Source organism: Eleginops maclovinus, chromosome 21 (genome assembly GCF_036324505.1).
Source record: "Eleginops maclovinus isolate JMC-PN-2008 ecotype Puerto Natales chromosome 21, JC_Emac_rtc_rv5, whole genome shotgun sequence".
Taxonomy (NCBI): Eukaryota; Metazoa; Chordata; class Actinopteri; order Perciformes; family Eleginopidae; genus Eleginops; species Eleginops maclovinus.
Window position 1 is genome coordinate 10,583,350 of NC_086369.1, and position 12,583 is coordinate 10,595,932.

The 12,583-nt window shown below is 42.0% G+C and overlaps 1 protein-coding gene across 1 annotated transcript; it reads right to left on the reverse strand.

Moving 5' to 3' along the window:
* Positions 1 to 3,330: 3,330 nt before the first annotated feature.
* Positions 3,331 to 7,885, reverse strand: bambia (BMP and activin membrane-bound inhibitor (Xenopus laevis) homolog a). The gene is made up of 3 exons (XM_063873988.1): positions 7,327 to 7,885; positions 5,402 to 5,683; positions 3,331 to 4,396 (listed from the first exon to the last, which is right to left on the reverse strand). Exons 1-3 carry the CDS (start codon positions 7,400 to 7,402, stop codon positions 3,978 to 3,980), a joined length of 777 nt encoding a protein of 258 aa, XP_063730058.1. The 5' UTR covers positions 7,403 to 7,885; the 3' UTR covers positions 3,331 to 3,977.
* Between the last annotated feature and the right edge of the window lie 4,698 nt (positions 7,886 to 12,583).

Consider the following 12,583-nt stretch of genomic DNA (forward strand, 5'->3'; position numbering starts at 1 on the left):
CCTGGCCCATAGACATGGATTACAAGTGTGTGCACATTCTGTTTGCACTTTCTTGCTGGATTGGCTAAAAACCCCTCTCTTAGAAGCATAACAAAACCTTTTTGCTATTTACAGACTGACATTTAGCTTCAAGAAGCCCGGTCCGTCCTGTAAACATTCCCAACATTATTATTTTTCTTTTGGTTCAGATTTATATCTAGATGTTAACAACATACTTGGGTAAATGTTTAGATGGGGGGGTGTATGAAGACATGCACTGGAGCCTTAGTTTTATCCAGTGGACGGAAATGAATTGGCTAAATATTTAGATCACGTCTTATTTCAGCGGATGTCTGTCACCACAGAGGATGATTTGTCTCCGCAGTCATGCTGATTTGTAAATTAATTTATCCTATTTTATTTTTTTGGACTTCTGGAATGACCAGTTGTGTTTGTTTTCTGGAATGTCTGTATTTGTTTATGCTTGGGAACTGTTAAACAGCCTTCAAGTATCAGCAATATGATTTAGACTGGGGCTGCTTCACACTGAAACGTAGCTTTAGCACACTACCAGTACGTCGTATAAGAAGAAGAAGAAGAAGATATACTATTTAAGGGCTCTCTCGCTCTTATTGTCCATATTCATTTTCACAACTGTAACATTAATGGAGGGCAAACACTAAGTGAGTGAGTGTGTGTGTTCCGCCAGTGCAACAGGAGAGCTGATGGAACATGGTGAACGCGAGGACAGGGAGGGAAGGAAACCAAGAAAAACATACAAGGATTTAGAAAGGCCTGTTACTACCCTGGGAGGTGTGCATCCATTACTGTGCCCAGGTGTTAACAGGTTCCATGTGTGTTTACACTTCATATATTGTTCCACATGCTGCTGCCTTCACAGTGGGTACAAGGCCTTACTGGACTATTACTGCATTATTGCAAAGGGTATCAGGGGGGGGAACACAGAGGCAGCGACTCACAGATTTAAATCCCTGCATGTTGTTAACCCTGCTTCAGGAATGTCACCCACCTGAGGAAAGGAGGAGGCCTGGTGGCGATGGTGAAGTTGTAAAAGTGGATTAAAAAAAATACAGTACAGTGAGACTTGTGCATAAATCCTCTGGTGGTGGGGGTCTGTTGGACTCTCTTCTAAACAAATTGGGGCTCTTTTGATAGAGGCTGGTGAGCCACCTCATTAAATTTGCATGTGAATACAAACAGCTTGACCGCTTAGTGCTGCACAAAATGGCCGATGCTAATGACCGCGCCGCCGCCTCTGGCTACGGCTATTGTCAAGGCAGAGTTGTGACTGCTTGATGTCGATGGGCTGTGTAAGCCTGGGATACAAGAGCACATTGAGGTGATGGTCTAGGTGGTGTGTACGTAGTCAATGCATAGAGCAGCAGACAAAGGAAGAGTTTGTCTCGTTAATATGAATATAATTAGTGGTGGAGATCCTTTACTTAAGTTAAAGAATGAAGAAACGCTCTGTAAAGGACCTGCATTCAAAACTTTACTGGAGTTATAGAACTAAGGTTACATTTACCCAAAGAGAGTAAAAGTACTCACTCTGCAAAATGTCTGAACAGATAAAGGTTAGAAATACTGCTGGGTGGCTTTTGAACATTTCACCAAAGTATCACATTTGTTATTTTAACCTATAAATTATTTCTTGACTACATTTTGTATCAACCCGGATCTTTAAATTAACCAAATATATGTAGAGGAGCAAAAAGTGCATTTGTCTATTAATTGTGGTGGAATGAAAGTATTGAGGAGCAGGAAAATGAAACGCTTTAGTGATGTAATAATGTACTACGCTTAGTTACTATCTACCACTGCATTAAACTGATGTCTCCTCAAAGATGAAAACAATGCTCTTAAGTCTCACATATGGTGACTTCCTAATCTTCTCGTGGCCACCTGACACCCACGGGTGAGCCAGCAAAGTGGAATCAGGCTAAAGAAAACAGCAGTCACATTAGGCAGGCCCGGCAGAGGACATTGTTATTATTACAGGGGTAATAGTCCTGGGGGAGGCCCTGAGCGTGGGCTGAGTCTCGCTAATGCAAGCTGCCGCTAAGTGGTTAGCTGTTAATAGTGTTTTCCTGTCTTCCTAATGGAAAGAAACAAGGGTCACCGCTCAGCACAGAGACACACACTCTTCACTGAAACGGACCTCGACTTTAAACTACTTACAGGATGTCTTACTTGTGGTTACCATGGTGACAGGGGAGACTGAAGTGTGTGAACTTTTCAACCCAACAACCCATCTTGCTATGTGTGACGCACGCTGTGCATAATACACTGACTTTCGCAGTCCCGTCATGATTACCGTGACATTTGGGCTTCTGGAAACGTAAATATTCAGCTGGAGTTTAGAGACTCCTGACGAATGAGCGCGACAGAAACCTAACCCCAGGTGCCAAACAAACTGTCAAAATCAAGCGTTTGCCGTTCTACTTGTTGCTGTTTGGATACACATTTAATACGAATTCAGCCAGGAATTGACAGTCTCCCTTAATGGTTTAAATACTATGTTCCAGTGACTGAGGGTATGACTGGTGGAAATATAGCTTTAAGCAATATCCTGCAAAAAGAGCTTTACTGCAAGATCTTGAACAGCCCTTGTATATTTCACTCAAAAACCCAGAAAACAAATACTTTGCATTGGCTAGATAACACACTTTGTATTTAGTAAACCAAACCACAAAATAGAAAGAAGGTGGTGGATTTCTCAGGGACTATTTTCAGCTGCGGATTGATACAAGTATTACTTATGTCTCTGAAAGCAGGAGGGCATGTCACCCAGTGTGGCTCACTGAGGTATTTCACTCGTTTTGGGGTTGCTTTTAATAGGCATAATATTTGTTGGTTGTAATGTTTTATGGAATTCTTGGAAAATAAAAATATAGACCTCCAGCCATGTTTTAAAAAGGACCAAAGATAATATTGAACAGTCTGCTGAACACAGGAGGGACAGTGTTTAACTGACATCCAGTAAATGGGGGTTTTCAGAGGTATTGGAGTAATGATCAAATAAATAGCTCCACTACTTCCAGGATACATTTAACTCGGGAGGGGGAAGAAAAGTTATTTGAAGTTAAAAACGTGACCTTTGGAGAGGGGTTCAAGAACAACTGACAGATGTAGGCAGCTCTACTGTATAACAAGGCTGCACTGTCAGACACACACACACCGAGGTCACACCACAACCAAGCTTTACACACACACACCTCTGTATCTGATTTTACTTTTTGAGCCTAACACCTATAACTACAGCAGCAGTATCTCATTGTTCACTGTATTAAAGCTAGACCTGAAGTAAAAACACAAGAATGAATCGTGAAATTAAATAAAAAGTCATTTTAATGGAAGTTTTCTTTCACACTCACAATCAAGCTTATAGTCTGATCACAGAGAGAGATGTTGGACATTCACCCAGAACAAGACACACACCAGTCAGTTTTATCAGACAAAAATATATATATATTTAAAATCTTTACAATAAGCTTGAATCATGAAATGTACACAGAGGAGTGTGCACACCTACAGTCAAACACTGAATTTGTTTTACTCCTCAGACAAGATTTTTTTTTTTGTACCCTGGTGTCAGTGTAAAATTCTTGTTTTTAAGCAACGACAACTCTTTTAGTTTTTTACAAATGTGCAAATAAGACAGATTTGGAATCCTTTAGCGCTCAGTGTAAAAGTCCAGGATCCTCAGGAGCAGTGACGGAGCTCTCACTCCACCTCAGTTCTGCCCTCTCAAGTTTTTAAATACAGCTCCTCGTTGCTTTGCCTTTTCATTTTCAAGTAAAGTGCTCCTCTAGCAAAAACCACACGGCATGAGATCAGTCTCGTATTTTTTCGCCACTGGTTAAAAAGAACTGAACCCAACAGCCCGATGGACGAAAACATGGGAATGTCTTTTTAAACAGAAGAAAGCCGACGTTAGAGAAGGCTGTTTGTGTCAGAGTCAGAGTCCCCAGCAGGAATCATACAAACTCCAGCTTCCCGTGGCCGCTGTACATCCCCCAGTGCACCAGAGACAGGATCTTGTCATTGCCCAGGTCGGCCTGCCTCATCTTGTCGCAGGTCAGGCAGCAGTTCTCGTGTCCCGTGACAGGCACCATGCACTCCAGGTCCAGCTTTGCCACGTGACCCTTCTTGGTGTGGTGGCCGTGGAAGCTGTAGTGGAGGCGCGACAGCATCTGTTGCCGCTGGTCCTGAAGCCGCTTGTTCTCGCTGCGCAGCATTCGCAACGCCAGCATGATGAGCAGCACCAGGATGAGGCCGCCGGCGATGGGGACCGCGATCACCGCCGCCCGGAACCACACCTCCTTTGCCGAGGCTAGTTCCTGAACCCGGGTCACAAGGTTCCTGTTGTTGGTGTCCGGCTGGTACCGGCTATGATCTGCAAACAAAGATAACCAACTGTTAACTCACATGTTCACACTCCTATTAAATACACATATGTGCTATGATTCCAGCTGAGCTTAAAGTGTCCACAGAATTTCACTCTTTTTTCCCATGGTCCAAAAAAACCCAAGTGTTGACAACCTTAATTTGAACGCAACATCAGTTTTTAGTTGAAATGAATTTGATTTGTATAGCTGAACAGATAAATGTGGCTGTGCAGTTGTAAGTGTGAAAGAAAGCATGTAATGTTTTGATATGTGCGCTGCAAATGGAAACAAGCTAATAGCTAAATCTGGCATAAATCATCTCTTCACTTACTCCGATTAAAGACATACTAAAAATAAGCTCTTCAGGTATTCCAGTAACCACATAGAGAAAATAAGACACACAAACATGAGTGCGAAAGTGAGAAAGCGCAGGAATGAGTCACCCTGTCCAGAATCAGAGCCAAGAATTATTTGGAGCTATTAAAGTCTAGTGTGTTCTGGTCAGAGTCACAATAAAACGTCCCCTCCCCTGTGCATCTCTTCAGAACTCTGAGAGCTAGTGCCCAACATGCAGGCTTGTCAGGGAACATTCGCTCTACAAGGCACATTCCTACTCGGTGGGAAAATTACATGGTGCACACATAATAAAAAAAGGAATATATCTGATCTCCTTCCAAGTGCTTAAGGTAAACTGGCTGCTCCCTGGCTTCCCAGGCACAGAGCTGGATCCTATTAAAAGTCAAATTTGAAGTTCTGTAAAGCTTGGAAGTACTAGGAGGGGGTGGAAGGGGGCAAGGGTGGCCTGTATGTCCATAAACAGGAGAGTGTTTGAAGAACCTTACAGCTAAACGTATTACTTCTGGAACAGGAAAGAGGAAAATATTGGATATTTGCTGAGGAGGAATCGTAAAATCCCCCCAAAGAGTGCAATCATTTTTAAGAGAATTTCATTGAAAAGGCAAACACTGTGACAGAGAGGGATTGGGCTGTACCAGGGTTTCTTTTTTTTTTACCTGTCGAGTCCCTGGTGTGCGCCAGGTCGTGCAGGCCCCTGTAGTTGCACATGTCGTCGTGGCAACACTCCAACGTCGAGGCCCCGCTCAGGATGTCCACGGCCCGCGAGCTGCTGCTGCAGATGTCCGCAGCGTTGACGGCGGGGTCTAAACACCCATGGGTGAGGGGGGAGTTTACATTGAGCGGGTCCAGGACCTTGGTGAAGCAGGCGTTCAGTTCTGACTTGCACATGTATCCCGTGGCAACGCAGTGCGGCGCATCACAGTAACATCTTATTTCTCCTGGAAAAGACAAAGGGTCAGGGTTAGGGACTGGAGAGGTTTTTTGACAATAACATGGCCTCTGTCAGGGTTCGAAGTCACCAACAACAGGATGTTTAATCATTTAGATTATTATGCAGGTTTTTTGGTCTCCCTTTTTTATGTTTAGTTATGTCATTGTGTATTAAAACATATCCCACAGCTAACTTTCCGGGGTTTGAAGAACTTAATCCCATTAAATGCAGTCTGCGGTCTGCTATACCTTTATTTTGAAAGTGCGTGTGCCTGCAAACTGTCCTCTATGCCGGGCAATAAACAGCCAGGTAACTTTTAAAAGACCCCGGGGGAATATTCCACTTTTTGCATTCAATCAGCAGCTTCATTTAAAGAGCTTCTCGTGCAAAATGGCCCTTTTTGTCTGTATTATAAAACAGGAACCGTGTAGCTTATAATTAGTGGTTTGTTTGCCAAAGTCAATTTCTTTCAACCCAAATGGAAACTTGTAAAGAGGGAGGAGGTGGGGGCCGGAGTCTCCTCTCCCCCCCCTCTCCCCTGCACGCAAAGCTTCACTTGTGGTCAGGACTGCCTGGGGGGGCAGGGTGCACCGAGGTCCCATCTAAAGGCCTTCCAGCTACCTTATCATTACGGCTGCCTGCTTTTTACACAGGCCCACTCATTACTGCAGCCCTCTCCTTTAAAAGCTTTTAAAAACACCAAATCTAAGACAAAGATCTGCCCTGAGAAAACAAAAACATGACTTTAAGATTATTCTGAGGACTTCCATTTATGAGCTGTGATTCCCTCTGGTGATATTGTAAAGGATAATATCTGATTGTTGTACATACTTTTCAACACATTGTAGGATTTGTATTGGGCTGGTGACTCTGTGGAATTATAACAATACAACGGAAGCATTGCCTTGCGTTTCCAATATGCTATATTAAAAAATGAAGCTGAAAATGCCGGAGGATGGATGAGAGTTTCAGAAAGAGTTCCTCTCTGTGGTGGAGCCTCTGTGAATGCAGGAGCACATTCATCAGATCAGTGTTTTCCCTGTGAATGATTGGAGCAGCAGGGCCCGGGTAGGTCATTTGGAGAATATTTCATTAGAAAGGAGAGGCCCCTTTGTGGGATAAGGGAGGGGAGGGGGGGGCCTGTTAGCCCTGCTCAGTCCTCTATGAATGGCAGCTTCAAAACTGAGTTAAACATGGAGTTATCCAAGTGAAACGCACTCGCCAAAGACAGGATTTGTGTATTATCTGTATGTAATAACTGATGCCATTTAATAACGCTGTTATTATTTGGATTAGAAGTTGGAGTTATTTCTGGACGGGATTTTATCTGATAATAGTCATGTTTAATGCACATTAAAACAGACCCTATCATATGTAAATCAAGTTTGTTTTCAATGGTCACAAGTAGAGTTAACTCAGCTCTCCTCCGGGACGTTGCTTTATTACACTGTTTTCTGGAATAGGTTAAATAGGCAAAAAGCTACATTGTTTTCGTGCTTAAAAGGGGACATTTTAAGCACGACTTTAAAGCAAGTTTGAGAGTAAAGTCCGGCCGTTTAGTGAGGTGTAAATTCACTCCTGGTTTATCACTGTAAAAGGTTCTGAGTTGAAATAACCAACATGCCCTGTCACCCACAACAAAGTCTATACCTTTAGTAAGAAGAACAGCCATGGCACAAAGTTCCAGTTGTAGCCAAAGGGAAATGAAAGTGGACTGGCGATCCATTTACAGCAAGTTACTGCGCTAAAGTCCTCGTATATCCAGTAGCAGCGGCTCGAGTCCGCTGAGCGAAGAGCTGGACGACAAAACGATTTACATGAAGCTACGGCCAAACATGAGTCATTCCTTTGCTGAAACACGACTGCTCACAATCCTTACAGGGACAAAAGTATCAAAAAACACTCCGAAATGTTTCTTCTCCCGCATGGATACAGAACAAGTGTGTTTTTTTTTAAAAGCGGTCCGACATTACTGGAGGACCCAAAACACAACGTCTGCTGCTTCAAGCCGAAAGGACAAAAAGAGGAATATACTCCGGGGAAGTGAGCGAAATAGGATGTAAAGTTGTCACCACTGGTCCTCCTCTGCCTCTGTATGCGGTCGTTCAATGAGAGGCATCACTTTTGTATTCCTGGACGGAGAAATGTCTCGGAAAAGACTGAGAACTCCGCTGTACCAAAGACTGCACGCAGACTCCGGACACACAAGATTTAGCAGGAGAAATAGTTGTGGTCTGTCAGAGCTCCGCCCTCTGCAAGCTGATTGGTCAAACCACCGAGCGAGAAGTCAGTCAGGATTCATAATGAGTCTGTATCCGGTAAGTATTTTCAAAATAAGGCAAGGGGAGTTCATTTTATCGCCTAGTACCAACGCGTTTATTTAAATAATAATAATAAATAATAACATTATTGAAGGAAACAAATCATTAATTCAATTGAGAATAAATGTACAAAATCTGAAACATTAATACATTAATAATGTATCCCAACCACAAAAAGTGAACTAAATAAACTAAATATGTAATCCCTGCTCTACTATCACTTCATTTTCATCATTATTAAACTGATCTGTAGGTCCAGTTAAAATGTGTATTTGTTGCTTTATTTATTTTTTGACCATAACACCATTTTCCCGGTTTTATTTTCTCTACCCCTCTCGCTTGATCACCGAGGTGAAGCCATTCCCCTCATTCATCATCATTCATTTCCATAATACCATATTCCATATGTCATTTATGAATTCCATTGATCGGGGCAGCAGTCCCTCTGCAAGGTTAACTAAACCGCCCCACAGAATGCACAGTGAGGAGGCCATTAATAACGTCGGCTGAAAATGTTGCTTTGTTACATTGTTCACCATTTAAACATTGACATATAAACTATGTAAACTCCAAGACAGTGCCATAACAAAGCCTACTTGATTTACACCCTTAAGGGTTGAATGTGTAATCATTATGTAAGAAATACGAAAGAAGCTGTGCCTCAACTCAACACAAATCCTTCCCTTATCCTGTTGGTCTATGTGTAACTTAATGCATTTATATAGGAAGTGAAGAAATGCATAGCTTTTATAAAAATCAAGCAGGATTATGCAACTAAAACCGATTTAAAGAGTAAAATAGTTCCCCAAAATGCAGATTATTCTCCAGAATTCACGCAATAATGGTAAAGCATCATATATCTATACCATGTGTAATTTGTCATCCCATGGTAGGCTACATACATTTAATTTGATCTGTTAGGTTAATGTTGTGCAAGTGAAGGCTGGCCTGTAGCACTACCTGCAGTGTCATCGAGCCAGCAGCCAGAGTGACGCCGCGCTGAGCCGCTTCCCTTCAGGCTATAGACTGCTGCTGCTGCCGGGAGGAGAGCAGGACAGCCGTTTACACAAATTAGCAATCCAAAAAGGCACATGGCGCCACCAAGACGACACACACACACACACACACACACACACACACACACACACACACACACACACACACACACACACACACACACACACACACACACACACCCGGCGCGCACTTACAGACACGATTGTCATTCAAAAATCGGCATGCAAAACACAAGATCAGGTACAAAAAGAAAAGAAAGTAAAACAGCCAATATTTTAAGCTCTAATGCATGTTTGACTTTTTAAATTAGAGTTTTGTTATTGCACCAAATCATACGAAGAGCAAATCATAACTTTACCCTATTGATAAAATACAAATTATATCCTGAGGGAGGGGGGTGGGGGACAGGGGGGGACAGGGAAGACCCAGTCTGTCTGTCTGTCTGTCAAAAAGTCACTCCTGTAGAAATAAAGCATCTGAAGGCCTTGGTTGTGTCCAACAGACAACAGGATGAGGATACCGCTTTAGGGAACGTAGGCCTACTCACTGCAATTACCGTAATTATCTGCAATTACACAGAGGCGCCAGTCCACGACTGCAGCTTGTATCAGTACTGAGAGTTGCATAAGGAGGGAGGAAGTCAGCAGAAATACTAGTTTTATGCTGGATGGACTCCCATAGTTAATCAGTTTCTGTGATACTGGGTGTAATTGTTTTTTCATATAGGCATGGGAACCCCTATGGCGAAACGTGCGGTTGTTTATGACTGTGGCTCCTATGTAAATGAATTAAAAACATTTTGCATAATGTTGAGTTAATTTAGTTTAATAAGATCAGAAGGGCCCCTTTAGTAGATTGCCAGTAGAACCACTGCCTCTTTAAAGCTGCAATAACTTGTGTAGGACAGTTAAACATCACCATCTGTTGGTCATAACTGGTATACATTTTACAATATAGCATTATCACAGGCACAGACATTGCAGTATTCCCATATAAAAAGTGTCCTGACTTAGAATATAAAATGAATGATCAAACTCTGTGGGCCAAGACATCCTGACTTATGTTTAACCTTCCCTGCTTGGAATATGCCCTCATCTTTAACAAACACCGTTGGTTTTTTAATGTAGACTTAGTGAAATACATTTTCCGAGAAATAAATGACATCAATATGACATCATCAGGGCTGTTTTCATAGACCTGTGAACCCTCCCTCCAGAAGTAATCATGCAACTGTTTTCACAAGCTCAGAGCTCTTTGTGACTAGTAAAAAATAACGTGTTGTTTCAAAACGGTGTTCTGCCCCTTTAAAGCATTCTGTAATGTGAGTAAATAAAGAATACATATCAAAATATCAAAAACCTAGCCTTGTTTTGTCAAGGGCTACATGGGAAACATGTTTACCAGAAAGCAAACAAAACTGTGTGTCTTTACATGCTGAGAGGACGAGGGTCGACAAGCTTTCAGCATGGGGGGGATTCATGTAAGTGGCCTTTTAGGGAGAGATTACACCCCACAGGTTGTCTGCTTTCACACATTAGGAGACACTGTAGGTGTGAGCAGCTACAGAATGTATGGACTTTGCTTAACAAAGGGCCCCTACTGCTAGGGCAATGATGGCTGGGTTGCTGCTGAGATGACGGGGGGTTGTGGAGGTCAAGTCTGAGTAGATGACTCAAAAACATGACTGGATTTTAAACTTTAAAAAGAAGTAGCAACTCTAAAACAACTTTTCTCATGAGTCCTAATCGGCCAAAATGACCTGCTGAAATATTTTCACTTTGAACATCAGAATCTCCCTCTATGATCCACGAGGACACACACACACACCCGGGCAGACACACTTCCTCCGACACCTCCCGGCTTCCTCCTCTCTCTTTGATGTGAGCCATATCAAGGTCTCTGAAGAATCAGAGACAGGCAGACTGTCTCCATCCTTCATGATCCAGTTTATTCTCCTCCAGATAATGGAGCGCAGCATCAGAGTCAGAGGTCCAGCAGCAGTTATGTGGATCCATACTGGAGATTTGCAGGGAGCAGCTTTGATGTTACAGATTGGGTTACAGGCTCAGCATTCACATGCACTCATGCTGACTTTATCTAGAGTGCTCGCAGGCAGGAAACTGACAGCGTCCACCTTTGTTTTTATGTTGGGAATTAATTCAGTAGCACTCTGTCCTCTTATCCACATTCAGAGATGACTTTGTAGATAAGCTGCGTTTGATCATGAAGAGTGATCCCTTAGTGCATGACAATATGGAGGATTAGGAATTGAAATAGTACAGTTCTGCAGGAAGTAGAAGAACGCTTTTTGGTATTTTAAAGTTCATGTGTGACCGCCGAAAGAGTAGAGGACAAAATGATTGTTTTCTTTAAGATTCAAAAAGGAAATGACATGAACTACTGATTAAAAAAGCCACAATTGTGATGACCAATGTGCGTATTGTGCAAACCCAACATAAATGTGTTTAAATGTATGTGGTTCTACGGATGCAGCAGTGAACAGTGAAAAAATGAGGACAACAATGAGAACATATCTCTTCTTTTACTACTCTACCAACATGTATCAGGTGTCTGCTTTTGTTTAACAATGTTTAAAGCTGACTGAAAATAAAAATAGCAAGAAAAGCAATGCCATATTAGAAGGAACTATTACAATACAAGCGGTCAAGATTAGTAAAAAAAGTGTTTTTATACACACAAAAAAACTATTATACAGTATATATATATATTCACATGTTTAAGTCAATGTATCCAAACTTTGGTTCTTCCAATTAAATCCATATATGCAGGAGAATATGACTTATTGTATTTCCTTAAAACACTGTTTTGTGGTCTTCAGACAGAAGTCAGATCATAGTCACGACGTGGACCTGGTGGTGCAACTTATTACTGAAGGGACACCGCCCTCTGTAGGAACACCACGGTATAACACTCACATGTGCAACAGTTATTTTCAATCCACACAGCAATGACTCAGAATCGATTCATTTGAATTAAATAAATATGCTTTTCTCATTGTGTGTCCAAACCACTTTAATGTGCAAGAAACCAAACCATGACATTTTTAATAATCATGTACACATGATTTGAATGATTAATAGGGTGCAGTGGGAAATGTATACATATAGAAAATACATGACTCTGATGCTAATGCTAATTATATCCTCAGTCCAAAAGTCAGTTTCAGTGCTTGTTACTTGTTTTAAAGTCAACCTTTAGCATGCATGGATAAATGCATTTCGTTTTGCAGATGTAAACCAAAGTAATCTTACTGCTACCGAGTGTGGTCGTAGAGTTTGCTACGGTGTGAAATAGAACGCAAATTAAATCCAATGCGTTACAAATAGCAAGCCTACTTTCCTTCAACAGCTATAAGCACTCTGTAAAGCTAGGTAAAACACAGTCCATCCGGAGAGTAACGTCCACTATGTTAACAATGCAAACAAGTGGCCACATCATCTGATTTAAAGACAGTGAAACACCAGCAGGGGGCAGCAGAGTCTACGGGTTCAACTGTTCATGTGCGTTAAAGCAAATGGTTTGACGTCTCCCCTTAAAAATACAGGTTG